General features: G+C 32.5%; 3 protein-coding genes and 1 non-coding gene across 11 annotated transcripts; 2 read left to right on the top strand and 2 right to left on the bottom strand.

The window, feature by feature from the left end:
* Positions 1–3,259: 3,259 nt before the first annotated feature.
* On the bottom strand, positions 3,260–4,184 carry LOC107413120 (cucumber peeling cupredoxin). The gene is made up of 2 exons (XM_016020985.3): positions 3,974–4,184; positions 3,260–3,753 (listed from the first exon to the last, which is right to left on the bottom strand). The coding sequence occupies exons 1-2, from the start codon at positions 4,182–4,184 to the stop codon at positions 3,260–3,262; spliced, it is 705 nt and encodes a 234-aa protein (XP_015876471.3).
* A 1,494-nt stretch (positions 4,185–5,678) lies between these two features.
* Positions 5,679–7,223, top strand: LOC107404378 (uncharacterized). Its single transcript, XR_009640433.1, has one exon. It is a non-coding gene; the product is annotated as an uncharacterized LOC107404378 (transcript).
* Positions 7,224–7,840: 617 nt separating this feature from the next.
* LOC107404377 (uncharacterized) lies at positions 7,841–12,285 on the top strand. Of its 8 annotated transcripts, XR_009640535.1 has the most exons (12): positions 7,841–8,007; positions 8,175–8,334; positions 8,784–8,844; positions 8,948–9,080; positions 9,159–9,282; positions 9,501–9,557; positions 9,668–9,764; positions 10,326–10,533; positions 11,069–11,275; positions 11,381–11,441; positions 11,682–11,840; positions 12,047–12,285. XR_009640535.1 is itself a non-coding variant. In XM_016011322.4 (10 exons), the coding sequence occupies exons 1-10, from the start codon at positions 7,907–7,909 to the stop codon at positions 12,110–12,112; spliced, it is 1,068 nt and encodes a 355-aa protein (XP_015866808.3). In that variant the 5' UTR covers positions 7,842–7,906; the 3' UTR covers positions 12,113–12,285. The 8 variants fall into 8 exon arrangements, 1 of the variants encoding a protein (XP_015866808.3); XR_001580442.4 differs by lacking the exon at positions 11,069–11,275; XR_009640534.1 differs by having other exon boundaries at positions 11,069–11,441.
* A 952-nt stretch (positions 12,286–13,237) lies between these two features.
* LOC107404374 (uncharacterized) lies at positions 13,238–17,485 on the bottom strand. Its single transcript, XM_048470644.2, has 5 exons — positions 17,161–17,485; positions 16,660–17,011; positions 15,606–15,761; positions 14,733–15,455; positions 13,238–14,642 (listed from the first exon to the last, which is right to left on the bottom strand). Exons 2-5 carry the CDS (start codon positions 16,990–16,992, stop codon positions 13,575–13,577), a joined length of 2,280 nt encoding a protein of 759 aa, XP_048326601.2. The 5' UTR covers positions 16,993–17,011; positions 17,161–17,485; the 3' UTR covers positions 13,238–13,574.
* Between the last annotated feature and the right edge of the window lie 1,216 nt (positions 17,486–18,701).

The following is an 18,701-nucleotide window of genomic DNA, read 5'->3' as shown; positions in this document are numbered from 1 at the left end:
TAAAGGCACTTATCAAGAGAAGTCCAATTCATATTGGCTGTATATATAAATAAATATTTCTCAATTTCCTTACATTTAATTGGCTCTCACTAATTAACCCCAAAAAATTGGCTCTCACTATCTACTTGTATAACAAGTTTTTGACTTCTTACACATATATAATAATAATAGATAAAGCTTTTACTTTGATTGGTCAATTAACATTAATCCTCCTTGTTGAACATCTTTGAGACGCCATTAATAATGTATCTTTCATATGTTGCCTTTATGAAACATTAAAATTTGTAACAGGACGATAGTTGCTAGCGACAGAGCAAGCTCTGTTGTCTTTCCTCTTTTTTTTTTTTTTTTGGGTGTTGGTGCGACTTGCGAGCGAGCTCTATTTTTACGTTATATCTCTTATAAATGTTTATAATCTACAATCCTTTTACACGAGATGGCGCCTGACCAATCTAATTCACTTCTTTCCTTGCAATTAAACCCTTCTAAAATAAATGATGTAATTAGTATTTGAATACTATATATTTCATTCGACCGCTCTTTATTAAAATCTTATAAAGTACCTAACTTTTTCCACCATCTTAAGTATATATATATATATATATATATTTTGGGTCAAAACTAGCTAAGTGTTATAAATGTATTCCATAAAGTGACTTTATTATCTCATATATGAAATATATTAAACCAATTTAAATTTCTGGATTTTTTTTTTTTTTATCTATCTTCATAATGTTAATTTCACAATCAATTGACAAACCTTGTATATCTCTTACAAATATATATATATATATATATATATATAAACTTGTACGTCTACCTATAGCTCCAATTTTCTCTCCAAGCATAAATCCCCAACTCTCTCTCTCTCTCTCTCTCTCTCTCTCTCTCAAGTTATACGACTCCAAACTCTGAAATTAATTAAGATGGAAAGCTTGAGCTCTGCTGATAGTCCAGCTGCATCTCGAGAAAATATTAGTGGAATTGAATATGGGATGATGTTTTCCATTGGAGTCCTCTTGTAATCCTAATCCTAACTCTCACTTCTTATCTATGTACTAGCCGCATAGATTGCCTACTATGTCAAACCCATCTCAGCAAAACATTTCCCCCATCACAACCACTCATCATGATCATGATCATCATGAACAATCAACAATAAATAAATAGGGAATAGATGAAGCAACTCTTGCTGCTTGTCCAAAGCTTCTCTCCTCTCAATTAGTAAAGCACCTTGATGATGATCATGTGAAAAATGGTAGTACAGCTTCCAATAATTCCTGCTGCTCCATATGTTTGGGTTATTATAATGAAAGGGACTTACTCTTCCATGTCAAATGCATCACCCATTGGCTTCGTCTTAACCCAACATGTCCAATATGTAGAAGCTCCCCGACTAATCCCAATAATCATACTTCTCTTTTCATTCCAAATATTCTTCAAATAACCTCTTTGCAAATCGATCCTCAAGATGAATGACAAAGTTTATATATAATGTGATCTTTTGTGCATGTATTATGATGGGGTAGTAGAAATTTCTTTTAGCGCTAATTATGTAGAAGGATTTGTACTATGTAATGTCTATTACTTCACTTCATTTAAGGTAGAAGTTTTTATTTATTTACCCTATACATGTATGTTTGTAACTTGCAGTGTGCATTAGAGAAAAAAATTGAAATCCATTTATAATGCGGACATCCGTACATTTTTATCATTTAAATTTTAATATTAATTATAAATCATACATAAACAAAAAAGATCATTGTTAATATTAAAATCTACGTTGTAAAATTTCTTTATATATTTATATATATATATATATATATGACAAACACAGGCCTATCAATTAATAGATCCAAATCAACATACAACTTGACAAACACATAAATTATTGCAATTCCATAATTAACAATATATATATATGAGAAAGAAAACTATTATGGATGAAATAAAATAAAAATAACTACCGCTAATAATTAACCGCTACTAGATAGAAATTAGTGACACATGAATTCCATATGGCACTAGAGCATGCAACCTTAAAACTCCTACGTGTTTGTAAACAAAATTTTATACTATATATGCATTTTTATTCATATTTATATTATAAATGATTCATTTATCCATATACATATATATATATATATATAAATATATATATATATATATATATCTTCAACCATTGATATATTGACACATTATTTAATTGCCACATCAATATTAATAATTTAAAACTAAAAACTTGGTTTTCAGAAAATTAAACTTGTATATACATAGATATTGAATAGTACAATATTCCAAGTCCATCAAGTAATTTCTTTTTTCAAGGATTACAATTCATATTTACCAAAAAAAAAAAAAAGGATTACAATTCATATTCTTAATTAAAAAGAAGAGAGATTTTACTATATGAACATATATTTTCAGTCATTTTACCATTAAATCAAGTCTAAAAATACAAATCCATCAAGTAATTTAAAAGCCAAAGAAAGAGGGAAAAAGAGGTTTATAACCATAAGTAACCGATGAGTAATGAATAAATTAATTTCCTAAACTAAAAGATCAAACTAGGAAACTAATGATTTTTTCTTTCCACATGAGGAAGGTAATGATTAATTCTATTAATTAATTTCGGGAGTTTTTCTATAATTTCTTTTATGGCATATTTGGTAAAAGAGAAAGTATTAAAGGAAACTGATTTCTAAAAATTAGTTTTCTGATACTTAATTTTTTGAAAATGAGGTTTTTTAAGATTTTTTTTATAGTATTTAATTAATTATAGAATAAAATAGAACTCAAAAATAATTAAATAAATTTTTACATTAAAATTAAAAGATAAAATTATATTTAAAAAAATAAGTAAAATTAATTTATCAAAAAATTTGAAAATAACACATCTTTGTGAGGATTTACCTTCTATTTCAGCTTCCTACATTGTGAGATTTATTTTCTACTAGAACTCATAAATTTTTCCTTTTAAAAATTATCCAAATAAGAGAAAATTTCATTCTTTTAGAAAATTTTATATTCTTATTAACTTTATCATTACCCAAACACTTTGTTTTTATTATTAAATTAATTGCTCTAACAAGTCATCTCTATTGTAAAATAAAATTTGATAATTTTTATTTTTCTCAATTTTATTTGTTTCTTGTTTTAGCTAAACTTAACCGAACTGAAGTAAAAATTGTAAGGGGAAAAAAAAAAAACCATTAAATCAAAAATAAAAAAACAAAAACACATAAACAATTACCAGATCTTAAAAAAATTCACCAAACAATAAGACAAGTAGGGCACAGCCAGCAGTAAAAATTAACATTCCTCTAAAATCAAAACCAATCTTAGCTCTATTAGCAAACGCGCCACTAGACTTGGCATCCAGAGGAGCTTCAGTATTATTGCCATCACTAATTGGAGACGGTACCGGACTTAAAGCCGGTACTGAAGGAGAAGACGGAACAACGGGAACAGCCGCAGGAGGAAACGACGTCGGAGTTGGTGATGACGATGGTGACGGCGACGGAGATGGGGGATTATGAATTGGGCAGTAGTTGTGGACAGTAATGGAAATCTTCTGACCAAGAATGCAATAATTGGAAATATTGCATATGAAGTAAAAAACACCTTCCTGCTTCAATGGAAGAATCGCTGGACCTTTAGAAATTATGTTAATGGGGTTGAAAGCTGTGCATCTATCGTAGTCTGGCTTTGAGACTTGTACCAGATTGAAACGTCCAGTTTCGAAATCAAACACTGCGTTGCATGAATTTTATTGATAATGGAACATATAAAAAGAAAATAATAATATATATTATAGTGGATTTGCATGCCTATAATATATTTGCCGAATGTTTTATTATTACTTTTTTTTTTATCGATAATAACAGAATAGTATATGAATGATTATAATATTATGAGCATGTAAATTTATTATAGCAAAATTTTATATTAAAATATTGGAGAATTTACATACCAAGGGAGTCACCAATGGCAAAGAAAATGGAAGAGGACCAGTTGGAGAAATAATCAGGGGTTGGAGGGATTGTCCAGAGTGTGTCTCCAACAGAATATTGCACACCAGAATAAGAACAAGAACAACAAAAACAAGGAATTAATAGAGAAGCCATTAATGGCGCTAATATCATAACCATTACTCTATTGAATTGGTCCCTCTGCATAGCCATTAGAGAATACATCGGAGAGAATTCAGAAAGACAGAGAGTATTGGAGATTTATTTTTATATGGGGGGACTTAAGGTAAATTAACGGACTTGAGAAATGCCATGGAAAGGAAATATTGTATAACGGTTTATTAATTAATTATACAATTTTATTAATTTGGAAATCAAATTAATTATATGAATATTGAATTAATTGCTAACATTTCAGCAATTATTAAAATAATATATATAAATATATGAACAGCTAGGAAATTACATAAAAGTCAAGTCTCTTTAGTTTTATTTGATAATTTACTATATATTTGCATTTATACTGGTTTTCATTTATTTGGAAAATAATTAGTTTAGTATATCAATGTATCATGAATCTTAATATATATATATATATATATATACATATATTTTCATTCAGCTATGTAACTAATTTTTGTTTTCTTTTTATATGGCTATGTAACTAATTAAGTACAAAAATGCCATATGGAAATGTTATGAATTCATTGATTACTCTGTAAAAGTTAAATATGAACTTTAGATTAGGAAAAAAAAAAAAAAAGGATGTTTAATTATCTTACTCCATATATCAGTCTCTCCAATATTTCATTCTTTAGAGTTACCAAAAAAAATATATATATATTTCACTCTTTAGACGACACATCAGATAAATGTTAAATATTTTGGCTCCTCATATCAATTTTTTTTTTTTTTTTTTTTTGGGGATCATTGGGCTCCTCATATCATTTTTTTTTTGGAAGCTAGGGATATGATACTAATTTTAGATCGTATCATAGTATATTACATTTATTATAATTGATCTAGCTAGATATCTCAATTTGGAATCATATATATTATAAGTGGAAGAGAAATTATGGTTCAAGTCATATTCTTAACAACTAGTAGAATTCTCTATTAGAACATGAAAATGAAAATTATTATGACTTTGTTAAAGATAATCATGTATTAATTAATATTTGATCTCCTTTAAAAAAATGTTTAAAAATTAAAAATGAAAGGGTGAGAAACATTGAGGGACAACATAAAGTTGTTTATTTTTTTTGGCTTCTTAAAGAGGGGCAACGTAAAGTTTGTGTTGCTTCTGTTGAAACTCAAATTGATAAAAGAAATAAAGAGAAAAAATGTATATATGTTAAAAAGGGTTTGGACAAAATGATGTCTGCTCAAATAAAGAGACAAGTCGTAGGCCCAATCTAGTGAAATTATGACCGTTACCCACTTACTATCTTTCTTTGCCTCACCTACTCAAGCAACAATATTCTCAGACGACTTTATCCTATTAACTTATCACTGATACACTCTCTTTCAACCACGTGTACTTTTCCTCATTTATCACCCACATTTTCAAAATAAATTTAAAAAAATCCACATGGCGATCTTTCATAAGGTTCAGGGAATATTTTCCCTGATCCGCATCTCATTGGATTCCTCCTACCTTCATAGCTCTGCGCCTGAAAAATTTTAAAATACTTTAAAAAACTTTTCTAGCCGTTGAACTTGGGAAAAAATAGTTCTTTGGAGGAAAAGAAACGAAGCGATTCCATCACTTTTTTCAATCTGTCTATCTTGTTAAGTAATTTTTTTCACCTTAGGAATCATTTTTCTCTTCGGATTTTCTCGGAAAAAAGAAAAATGAAGGGAATGAAAGGCAAGTTGCTGAAGAAAATCAAATCGATCCGACCGGTTGGGTATCTGAAGCTGCAAGATCGAGTTCTTCAAGTGAATGCTTCATATGGGTATGTAGATTCTTCTTCTCAAAAGAATTCAGTATTTCAAGATGAGAATCGATTAGTTTGCGAAGAAACAGAGCAGAAGAAGATGAAACAGATGTTTCGGAGCTTATGAGAGATCTTGAAGATGAAGAAACGGAGTTCGACGAAGATATAGACGACAAGGAAAACATTGGACCTCCAATGGCCGTAAAAGACCGAGTTGGTTTCAAGAACGATTTTGAGATTCGGGAGAAAACAGAGCAAGAATTCAGACAGGGCAGAGCTTCGGAAGCTTCAGAGTTAGCGGAACCAGACCCGGAAATTCGTCTACAAACCCCGTTATCCGAGATCGATATTTCATCGTTCCGCCGACCGGACTTGAATTCCCGAACCCTCTTCGATCCGAACCTTCTCGCCGCCTTTCAACAAGCCGTGATTGAATATATCAGAACGAGTGAAGCGGAGAGAAAAGACAGAACAGAGAGAGAGAAACTCACTGAGAAGGAAGAAGAAGAAGAAGGAGAAGGAGAAGAACCGCCGCCGGCGAAATCTCGTCGCATAGAAAGCGATACGGACGAGTTGGATAGCGACCCTTTATTAGAATTCGCCGAGAAGTGCCCGCCCGCAGGTTCAGAGGCAGTAATTCTCTACACAACGACCCTGCGAGGGATTCGAAAGACCTTCGAAAACTGCAACAGCATTCGGTTCCTACTCGAGAGCTTCCGATTGGTGTTTTTCGAGAGGGACATTTCCATGCACAGTGAATTCAGAGAAGAGCTATGGAGGGTTTTGGATGGTAAAGCACTTCCTCCAAGGCTTTTCATAAAAGGAAGGTATATTGGTGGAGCAGAGGAGGTTTTGAGCCTCCATGAACAAGGAAAGCTTAAGAGACTGTTTGAAGGAGTGGCTTTTGATAGTAGCAATGGAGCTTGTGAAGGTTGTGGAGGGATTAGATTTGTGGTTTGCTTCAATTGCAATGGAAGTCACAAGCTCATTGGGGAAGATGGGCAATCTGATACATGCCCAAATTGTAATGAGAATGGCCTGATTTTATGCCCTATTTGTTGCTGATGAAGTTTGTGTTTCTTCAATTTTATTTTTTTGGTTTCTTGATTTTGTGATTATATAATTCTTTAAAAATCTTTCATTTTGATTTGCTTCGAAACAAGACAGATACATTGGGAGTTTATATATATATACTTTTGGGTATATATGATGGTGTTGGTTTGTGCATTGGAATAAGCTTTTTCCTCCCTTTTCACAATGTAAAAATTTCCACCTGAATAAATTGAACACTCTTTAAAATTATCTTTTACTATGCATGAACAACAAACCCATTATAGAATGAAAAGTGGCAAATTCTATTGACTTTTCTTTTTATTGTTTTGTTATTTTCATTATTTTTTTGGCATGAAAAAGGAAAATCAAGCTCGTTGGTTGATAATATTTTGAGTGTGATCTTTGGATACCTAGTGATTATTAGACATATCTTACTTAAAAAGTTGTAGTACACAATATTTCTTAAAAACAAAAAAAGTACTTATTTTTTTGTTTAAATATCTGTTCATTAATTTTGTCCCCGTCGACTTTTTTCTTTATTTCAATATAAAACAAAAAATTTTGCCATTTTAAAATTTTAAGAAAATGGCATAATTTGTTGTCCTGTTCTTGAACTGAATTTCTTTTATTGATAAGGAGGTTTATGTATAAATACTTAAAAAAAAAAAAAAAAAAAGAAGCCAATATGAAGAAATCCTTTAATTTTGCCAAAATTAGAGGAACCATATTTAGTAAATCAAAACAAAGAAAGATAATTCAGCATATTATTTTTCTTTCCGAAGAGATTTTTTTTTTTTTTTTTTTGGGTCATTTAACAAATAAATAAATATTCATCAGAAGAAAACAATAATAAATAAATAAATGGATAAATAACGGCAAAATGAACAGTAACAGAGTGACAAGGAACGAAACATAAAATACGATCCTCCTCAAGAGACTCAAATGAGTAACAGGTTCCATAGCATCTTCAAAACCATTCCTACAAGCTCAAGCTTTCTTCGTAATCACTGCTTCATTTCTCTTCCTCCCCATTTCACTCCAAGGTGATGTCTCTATTTCTGATCTCCTCGATTTCGCAGCTCTTTTTTGTTTCATGCTGTATTACTCTTTAACCCCTATGTACCTCAATTCTCTCACCTTTAAATGCTCCCACTTTATCCAAGTTTCGATTTTTTTTTTTTTTTCATTTTTCTTTGATCGGTTTTTGCAGGGTTTGGATTTGCAGTGGTGGGTTCAGAGATCGTATGGAAATGGAGGGAAATGGTGTTTCCGAGGCTTCTTCTTCTGAGGTGGCGGTGGTGGTGGGTGATGGTGAGCTTTTGGATAAGAAAATCTCTTTAATTCGTAAGGCGGGTCCGGTAAAACTCCAGGTTGCTTTCTGTACTCCTTTCTAAAATTTCTAATTTCTTGTTCGGATGTCTAATTTCGTGTTTTTAGTAAGCCAAGTTTTCATGAAGAATTGATTATGTTGCATTTCTTTGTACTCTGCATTGTGGGTGTATGAAGAGGCATGTGGGGGGGGGGGGGGGGGGGGGATGTGCTGTGCTGTGGGTGGGAAGTCTGCAACAATTCTTGGATTGCTCAGGGTTTTTTATTTTTTATTATTTGTCTGTTTATTTATTTATTAGATTGGTCAATTTGTAGTGTCAACTTTAGGCTATGCACTTTCTTTTTTGGGTCGTTGTGTTGCAGTTGCTACTGTCATGGTCACTGATTCTCACAAATGTTTTTGTTTATTTGTTTGGTTTGGTTTTATTCTTTATTCTTGAATTACTTGGTGAAGCAACTGTAGAATGAAGATTTGTATTCATTATCTCAGGTAATTGCAGATTTTGATGCCACTCTAACAAGGTACTGGGTCAATGGCTGTAGGGGACAAAGTAAGTTCTCCATGTGTTTACATGATCTTTTAGTTATCTATTTCCTTCTACCTCTGAGTTTGTAGTAGTATATCCTTCCAATTTTCTTCAATAACAAGCGTAGGCAGTCATGGTCTTTTACGACAGGGAAATCCAGAATATGATATCAAAAGGCGGGAATTATATGAATATTATCATCCATTAGAATTCTCACCAACAATTCCGATTGAGGAGAAAACCAAACTCATGGAAGAGTGGTATGTTACAGTTATTTGTACTTGTTTATTTGGTCTGACTGTATTTAAATATTTAAACTACTTGTTGAATTGATGCAGGTGGGGAAAGACACATGGTCTTCTGATTGAGGGAGGCCTCACATATGAGGCCATAGAGCATTCTGTTGCTACTTCCACAATTGCTTTTAGGGAGGGTGTTGTTGAACTATTTGAATTTTTGGAGGTAAAATCTTATTTTACTTGGATGATATAGCGAACAATAATTTCCTAAATGGATAACTATGCCTCTGAGGAAGAGAATGTGATCTTTTGACTTTTGGTATTGTTTGAAGAGCTATATATATATATATATGATTGTTGACTACCCACAATGTTGATGCCCTAATTACTAGGTCATTGTCACTAAGCTCGGCTTACAATTACTGGTTCTCAATCTTGCAGAAAAGGGACATTCCCATTCTTATTTTTTCTGCTGGACTTGCAGATATCATAGAGGAGGTTAGTTTGATAAATTTGCATTGTTTTGGCATATTTTACAATTATGTTACTTTGTGTATCTGATTTGTATCTATTTTATGCTTTGTTGTCCAATCTTCCCTTTGTACCAGGTCCTGAGACAGAAGCTTCACAGATCTTTCAAAAATGTGAAAATTGTATCAAACCGCATGGTATTTGATGAAAAGGGTGTCCTGGTATCTTTTAAAGGTTCTAATGACTAATCCTTCTCACACTGTAAAGAAAAGAGTGAATTATAGTATTCTATTTCCATTGCAAAAGCATATTTCATGTCACGATACAACCGAAATTTTGTTGGGCAAATGATTTGTTTGATGGGACTAACATACAATTTTCTCTTATTTATATTATTTAATTTATTTATTCTATAAATATAAGCTTTGTCTTTCACATAGCAAGAGTAATGGAGTCAAATTGAAGTGAAGTGAATGGTTTATAAAATTCAGTTTTTGTAACGAGCAAAGCTCCCCCCCCCCCCCCCCCCCCCCCCTTTCTTTTAATTCTTTTCTAAGTGCTTTATCCATATGAAAAAGATGATAGGTAGTTTCTCTGTCTTTGATCCTGGTTTTGGAAAGAGAAACATAACTCTTTTTATTATTATTGCATATTTACATTAGTAATTTTGATATAACACCCCTCTCTTCCCTTGATTGATGAATGCAAACTCTTTTTCTGTTTCGCATAAATCTTATTCATGATGATGGTGGAATAATGCAGAGATCTTATTTTACTTTTACTATTTATACACAGGCAAAACGATTCATAGTCTAAATAAAAATGAACATGCCCTTGATATGGCTGCTCCTCTTCATGATCGATTGGGTTATAGAGATCAGCCAACTGATGACAATGCCTCAGTAAAATTAAGAACCAATGTGCTACTTCTGGGTGACCACATTGGTGACTTGGGAATGTCTGATGGTTTGAACTACGAGACTAGAATTTCTGTTGGATTTCTGTAAGTACATATCATAACAATTTAATAAGGCTCTAAAAGTAACTTATTTGTATTTATGTTCACTTACCTATAATGCAACTGCTTTGAAGTATCCATAACATTTCCAAAATCCCTGTATAAATCTTGTTTTTGCAGAAGGTGTTAGAGTATCTTTATCCCAATTCTGCACTTATCTGAGGTTTTGAAATTTCTAGACTATATGATTGATATCCAATCCACTTTTGTTCTCTAAACTTAGAAACTGCCCCATTTTCCTAGTTTGGATTATGTGTTTTAGGCTTTTAGCAGGTTAGCTCAAACACAGGTTAGCTTAAACACAGTCATCTTATTGCTATATGTCACATCAAGTTTCTTCCTGAGTAGTATTCTTCACCCTTTAATTGTTTTAACTTAATTGCACTAGAAAGAGAATACATGTGATAACTGATAATTAAATGGAAATACATGTTATTAACATTTTTATAACTAAGATAAATATTAGAGGCTTAAACATTGGAGGAGAGCCCAAAATCTCAATTTCATACGATTGTTTAAGTGGGTATAGGGTTCAAACAGGGAAACTAATGGCTCAACTTGGGGAATGATGTAAAGAACACCAATGAATCAGTACCAGGTACCAAGGGAATGGTGTTAGGAAACCTTTGATCTTGCTTGTTGCCATGATTCACATCTGAAAGTGTGCAAAGGTTTCTCTCTTTTAACGTCTTGTTATGAGAAGCACATGTTTTGTTAGCTCTGCCTGGTATGTAGTTTCTGTAATTTCTAGAAATTGTGTCTCCTTTCAAATGGAGAAAAGCTTGGTTTATAAATTGCTTTAGTTGCTGAATTTTATAAACTGGTGTTTCAGGAACGACAATATTGAAAGTTCTCTTGATAGCTATCGCAAAGCCTTTGATATTGTTTACCTGGTGAGCTGAATGCCTTGAATAGATTTTCGGTTGCCTTATTTTAGCTGTCCCAATATCCTTGTTAATATATCTGTCCAGAGCATGACTGCTGTTATAAACTAGACGCTGATGTTTATCTAACTATATTGAGCAACATAGGAGCGGATTTGTAACAATCAGAATACCATAGGGATTTATCTTTTTTGGCAGTGATCGGGTTTCAGATAAGTTTTGTCATTATGCTATTGTTAACGTATGCAGCATCCAAGGCATCAAAGATAATGTAAGATCTAGGCCGACAGAATTCTCATTCATATAGAGATTTGGGACAGAGCATACAATTTGGAAAAGATTATTTCCCTGATAATGATAATACTTTCATTGTCAACTTGGAATGAAGAAAACGAAAACAAGAAAAGGGTAATAGGATATGTACATAATTTATACTTTTGGAGTCCAGATTATGTGGTAATATCTTAGTTGTTAATCAATAAATGAGAACCACTTATAAAAATGGAACTAAATACTTGGTATCTAAAATTTTGTTAAACAAATTTGGTAACCTAAAAATGTCCTTCATACTAAGGTAACCTGCAGTTTTAACATTCTATGTGATTTTCATGCAGAATGATGCACCTATGTCTGGAGTAGTCAAGCTTGTTTCTGAGCTCTGTTCGAATGGCGGTGATTAAGTTTTCAAGCCTTTATGTTATCCTAAAATGAATAGCTTATCGTTTCTTTTTTTAACTGATCATGATCAAATTGCAAGAGGAAGGCCTCTGCATTTGTTCACACCTGGAATGGTGAATGATTGGTTGATTATTATATCTTCATCAATTTTTATTTATTTATTTTTCATATCCAATATTTGCTATTGTCAATTCAGCATCGGGATACGCAATCTGTGTATCTGCAATTCTCCGTGGATGAAATGTTCAAGCTTCAAGATTATATTTGATACTAAGAATGATGACCAGGAAAAGAATAAAAAGCTATCTACCAATTTGCAAATTAAAATTCTTGATCTGTTTTTTTTATTTTTTGTGTGTTTTTATTTTTCTTCACCATTTTCTTTTAAATACACATGAAATTGAATTTGTAAATTCAAATCCGATACTAAGAATGACCAGGAAAAGAATTAAAAAGTTATCTGCCAATTCGCAAATTCAAATTCTTAGGACATTCAAATTCTCGATCCTTTTTTTTTTTTTTTTTTTGTCCTTTCTGTTTTTGTGTTTTATTTTCCTTCACCATTTTCTTTGAACTACACGTACGAAGTTGAAGTCTTTGGCAAATATTCTGAACTTTTCAAACCTTTAAATACTGAACTTTTCTGTGGAGAAATATTCTGTCAAATTAACATCTAAGCTTTTCCATACAATTTTCCAACATTAATTCAAATACTAGGAGATGTTAATTTCACATTTGAAAATTATGGATTGATATATATACATATATAAAGAGTCTTTATATATGTATATATATATATATTGTCAAAATAATTTTTCTTCCCTGTCTAAGCTTTTCCAGATTCTAAACATTAAAGAACGTATCAAAAGCAACAAATTTTAATTTTTATCAAAAAGTATGTGTCTTAAACATATGGGATGTGATATGATGATGATGATGACGACCAACATGACCAGATAACCATTGACTAGTGAAACATACTTTCTTGGCGTGTGCAAGGATATCACCCATAGTTATTCTACCATAATTACCAAAAGCTATTCGTAAATACTTTTGTCATTTAGCTTATTTGACCAAAAACATCTTGGAAATACAAAGGTGAGCATGCGCATTACCAAACAAATCCATAGAAAAAATAAACATTTCTTGATTTTCTGTCTTTGCTTTTGTCTGCAAGTTCTTTATTTTAAGAGATTCTATCAAAGTTAAAATAAAATTAGCGGTCTGAGAATTCTCATTTAAATTCTCATCCTTATAGGAGTAGGGGAATCGAACAAATTAGACAAATGAAGGCGCTATAAATCGGACAAAGGAAAGGGAATTACTTCCCTTTCCCGAGATTTACAAACACAAAAATGAGAAGAAGAGCAGTACTGGAAAATGATCTCTTGTTTGGATCCATTTCCCCCACAAACTCCACCAAAAAAAAGATATACAAAATGGATCAGAACAATGAAGTCAACACTATGCAACTGCCAGTGCCATTTCCATTGTTGCTGGTGCTTCTGCTGTCAGTTCTTTCATTGAATATTCAGACATGGGTTGAAGGAATTCGGTGTAGTGGAATTCGATTTGTAGACGGTGATGAATTGGCGTTGATGCCATTAAGCCCTTCTTGAGATCCACCTGCAGTTCCCTTAGGGGAATTGCAGCCAAGAAGCTCTTGATGTACTCCTTGCATGACTCCTTGCCTTTGCAAACAACCACCTCTTCTTTATCTTTGTTTTCTGACTCGCTTTGGCTGACCGAGAGAGTTTCTTCAGCTTTTGTTTCCTTTGAGTTGTTGACTTGTCCCTTCGGAGTGGTGGTGGCAGGTTTCTCATCTGATGTTTGAGACTCATTTGGTAAACTTCGGATTACAGTGTCTTTGTCAAATTTCAGAACATAGGCCTGATTGCATCCCTCATAAAGCCTCTCGCCCAAAGTGTCAACTATGTAGTAAGCATCCTGCTCTACCTTTAGAACAAAGAAATGGTCGTTCCAACTAATGATGTAGATCAAAGGAGATTGATCATTAGACAAGGAATGTGATGCAGAATGGCTGATCTCATCCCATATGCTATCAAAGGACATGGCCCCATGAAGGAAGTCAAGTTCACCTTCTTCCAGACCTTCAGGTCGGAAGAAACCAATAAAGGATTTCTCTGGGACTACATCAAGAGGACGGATCTTAGATTGCAGGACTGTATCAAGATCAAAGTGTTTGTCAGGGAACCGCTCTATGTACACCTCGTTCTCACAGAGGTTTCTCCACTCTGATGATCCATCTCTTATCAAGCCATCAAATTCAGACTTGATGGGCATCTCATCAGGATTGGATTGCAACCAATTAGCAATGACAGCAACAAGGGCCGTACATGCGCTCTCTCCAGCAGCACGTTCACTTCTTTGATCAATTGAAGCAAAAAAGACTTGCGTCTGTAGCTTCAAGTGCCCATCGCGGCTTGTTACTTCTCTGCTCTCCCAACTGCCCACAGCAAAGTTATCATCCCCAAATTCAGATACAGATGATCCACCAGTCATGGAATTCCACTGCATGAAAATAACATTTGTTATACATCAAATGAAGAACACAGGTAAGCATGGCTTATGAATAAGAACAGGAAAAGAATGAATATCTACCCCAAAACTGGATTCATCAGAGGAGCTAAGCTGCCTGCGATCGAAATCAATATCATCCCCACCATCTTCTCCGTAATGCTTTTTCAGGAGAGGCTCGCCTTTGGCTTTTGGAGATCTGAAGCTCAGTTTCCTTTTCTTCCAAGACAAGATTTTTCGCTTTGATCCCTGCTGCAAAATCTGGGCAGATACCATTGAACTAGAATTCTCAAGAGGCGAACAACCAACGTCCGATTTACGGTTGCTATAATATACCCAACATTCATCTTCATCATTGATATTAGCATTGGAATAGAATGACCCCCGAGCACAGTTTGCAAGGGCCAAAGTTTCATAACTGACAGAATGCCTAACACCAAAATCCTCCTTGCTCTCCTCCAACTCCCCCTCAGCATCATTATCAAGTGAATCTGTGTCGCATGGATAATGGCAAGCACCATCGTCACTTCTAATGGAAGCCCTACCATCACTGCCCTCTTCTTCACAACGTTTCGTTCTAACTTTTCTACCAGACACAAATTCTTTAAAAGTTTTCACTTTTCTGAGGCCCGCTTTAAGAGCTGAAAACTCATCTTTATCTGATGGGATAGCATCAGAATAACGAGGTGAAAGAAAACATGGTGACGGTAATGGTGATGACAACGGTGATGGTGATGTTGATATTAATCCCTGCACTGTCTCTGAAAGCCCTTGACCAGTTTTCCATTCCATCATGCTGAGACATAGCTGTAATATCAAGGAACTTGAAATCAGGGAAATGTTCAAATTCTAAAACACGGAAAACAATTGAATTGACAAACAACCAGTCATAATAAATATGAGATGAATAAAATGGTAAAGTCTCACACTTAGTACATACTATTTAACTGAACTTACGCTTAGTGAGCTACTATTTTCGGATGTGAAACCGGGGACATTAAGAGGAATGTTGAATTCAAGCTCCTTTTGCTCGGTTAAAGAAGCATGATCTGCTAGGTTCAATGATGCAGTTCCAAGAACACTGGCCCTACTCTTCAATCCTAGTTTCCTAACCTATTTCAGAAAAGAAAATAACAAAGAAATTGTAAACTGAGCATTGAAGGGAGGAAAAGAGATAAATTTGCAAAAGTAAAGCAAAGGCGAAGACAAATTACACTATTCCGAAACAAGAAAAATTATTAGAACAGTGAAGCAGTTCAATAGAAGCTTATAGTTAATCTAAATACATTGATATTACAATTAACTATTTAGAGGATCTGTCTCATTCAAATTAGACAATATTATGTAAATAAAACCCAAAAAAAAAAAAAAAGTTAAATATTAATAAATTAAGGACAGTGAAGAGCAAAGAATATTCCAGTATATGTCGTTATTGACCAAGCTTTCCAACATCTCAGATAAAATCAGTATAAACCTCATCGATAGAAAACCCAGTATGTCCCACAAAGATGTCAACAACTATACCTCACAAAAACAAAAATCATAAACAAACCATGAACTAAGAAGATACTATGAATTTCAAGTTCAAAACGAGCCTAGAACGTAAAAAATTCTCTTTTCTTGCAATAACTATTTTCAGCCAAGAAAAACAGAGGGGTAAAGAAAACATAAATAACTAATAGAAATTATCTATCAATACCATGTAAAAGAAAATTCCCTTTGCGTCGAGAAACAAGCGAAGCCCAGAAAATGAAATAAAACCATAAGTTAAAAACAGTAAAAAAAAATATATATATATATATATTTTTTAATCCATTATTTTCTTAATCCATGCACAACCATCCTAAATAAATAAAACATATATATATATATATATTTTTTTTTAAAGAGAAGAACCATTCCTTCTTTTATCAAAAGTCAAGCACATCCACCAAGATCAAGGCAAGAAAAACCATCAACTTTCTTCCCATCCAAACAAAAATAAACAACTAAAAAACAAAATTATACTCACTGTGAAGACCGTGAATGTGAGGTCCCATGGATAAAACAAACCCTCCTTGGGACCCGAAAAATTACACAAACTCTGAAACTCTTCGTCCCATTCGACCACCCCATCATCGGAAACATCGCTCTCTTTAGTGAAGTTCCTCTTCACCGAGCGTCTCAGAGAACCCAAACCCATACCCTTTTGGCCCTTCCACTTCAACTCAACACCCACTTTTCTCTCTCCCTCAAACTCTCCTCCCATGTCCAATCCTTTCAGCCGTTTAACCAAAATTCGCACTTCAAATTTCTTCGACAACAGAGGAGGCCATGGAGGCCACCTTATCATCTTCACCACCATTGTCAGGAAATAAACAACTCTGTGATTTAAAAAAAAAACGAAGCTTTGGTTAAAAAAATTAAAATAAAATAAAATTAAAAATAAAAATAAAAAGAAAGAAAGAGAGAGAAACAGAGTTCTTGGTTTTTTTTTTTTTTTTTTTTTTTAATGTAAAGGTGAGAAATTTACACTCTGGGTTTTGCTGTTTGAGATATATAGAGATATGGGTAAGCGAGATTTAGGGGGAGAGATTCAAGGATTGTGAGAATTCTAACTAAATTTGAAGATGAAAATTGAAAATTTGGGTTGGTTAGATCTTTTGAGGATTGGTTTGGAAGATTTTTGTAGAAAAAAGATTTTCTTTTTTAATAAAAATAAAAATAAAATAAAAAGAAGAGATTTTGAAGAAATTGGAAAGGAGATTGAAATTTGAAAGAAGCAGGAGAAGAGGTTGACATGCAGATATGCACATCCAATATATATATAGTTGGAATATGCTCTTTGTGGAAAAACCCAACCAAAAAAAAAAAAAAAAAAAAGAGTTTTTGAAGAGGCCGGCAGTAAAACACACCTAAGAACTAACGTCTCTATTTCCCATTGAAATTGCTTTTTGCAATCTCACCCTTGTATTATTATTTATTTCCATTTTCACCCATTACGCACCTTTTCCTTTCTTAGTATTTAGGTAAATTCCTTGGCTTTTATGGAATCTTCAGGATTTTCTAAACCTAATAATATCAAAGAGCTAACCATGATTTTTCTTCTTTTAGTCAATGACCTGTATTTTTTTTAACAGAAATACTGTATGCATCAAGTTATTTACAAATGAAGAATACAAATTGTTAAAATACATTAATTACAAAATTAAATAGTATCGGATATGAATGAATAAATTAATTAATGACACATTAATTTGGTGTTCTAAAGAAAGATTTCATATATGGCTACAATATTGCATTCTTTTACGAAAAAGTCAAAAAGAATACTTTAAATTCTGTTGAAATGCATCTTGTGACGGACCCAAAAAATTTGTTCACGGAAGCATCATTATATATTTGATTATGTTAATTTACGGTGTGGGAAATATTTGTCCTCCAACTAATTAAAAATTGAATTAAGAATTAATCTTTTAGTTTTTTTAAACTTTTTTTGGTAGAGAAATATGAATTTCATTGGAAATGCATAATAAATTGATTGCAAATCTATCAAAAATAAAATAAACACAGTCATTGAGGAAATTAAAAAACAAAGTCTTGATTTTGTTAGGTTTTAAACAAGTAAAGTAGTTGAAAACTTAAAAAAAATAATAATAATAGAAAAAGTGTGTAATTAAAAATAAAAAGTTGCAACTTAAATTCTATTAATTGTAACAAAAGTTAAATTAGAATATTATGTTATAAATATTATTTATTATTAATCGATTGCATTGAATAATTATATTTGTATATAAATATTTATTTAAATTAAAAGTTAAGTAAGCATATTGTTGAAATAGTATCAATATATTATAATTGTAATAACTGATTATGAATATATATATATATATATATATATGAGAGAAATGAATAAATATATATACATTCATAAGTGAGAAAAATATATCAAAAAAGTAAATGTAAAAGAAAAGGAAAAACGTGTGAGAGTGGAGTAGGGGTGGCGGATACACAAAGAGCAGGGCATTTTCTTAGACTTTTAAGGATGATATAATAAATAGCAAAAAATATATTAAG

The sequence above is a fragment of the Ziziphus jujuba genome, chromosome 8 (genome assembly GCF_031755915.1).
Source record: "Ziziphus jujuba cultivar Dongzao chromosome 8, ASM3175591v1".
Taxonomy (NCBI): Eukaryota; Viridiplantae; Streptophyta; class Magnoliopsida; order Rosales; family Rhamnaceae; genus Ziziphus; species Ziziphus jujuba.
Note: the sequence above shows the minus strand (reverse complement) of the source record. Positions and strands in the feature narration are given on the sequence as shown.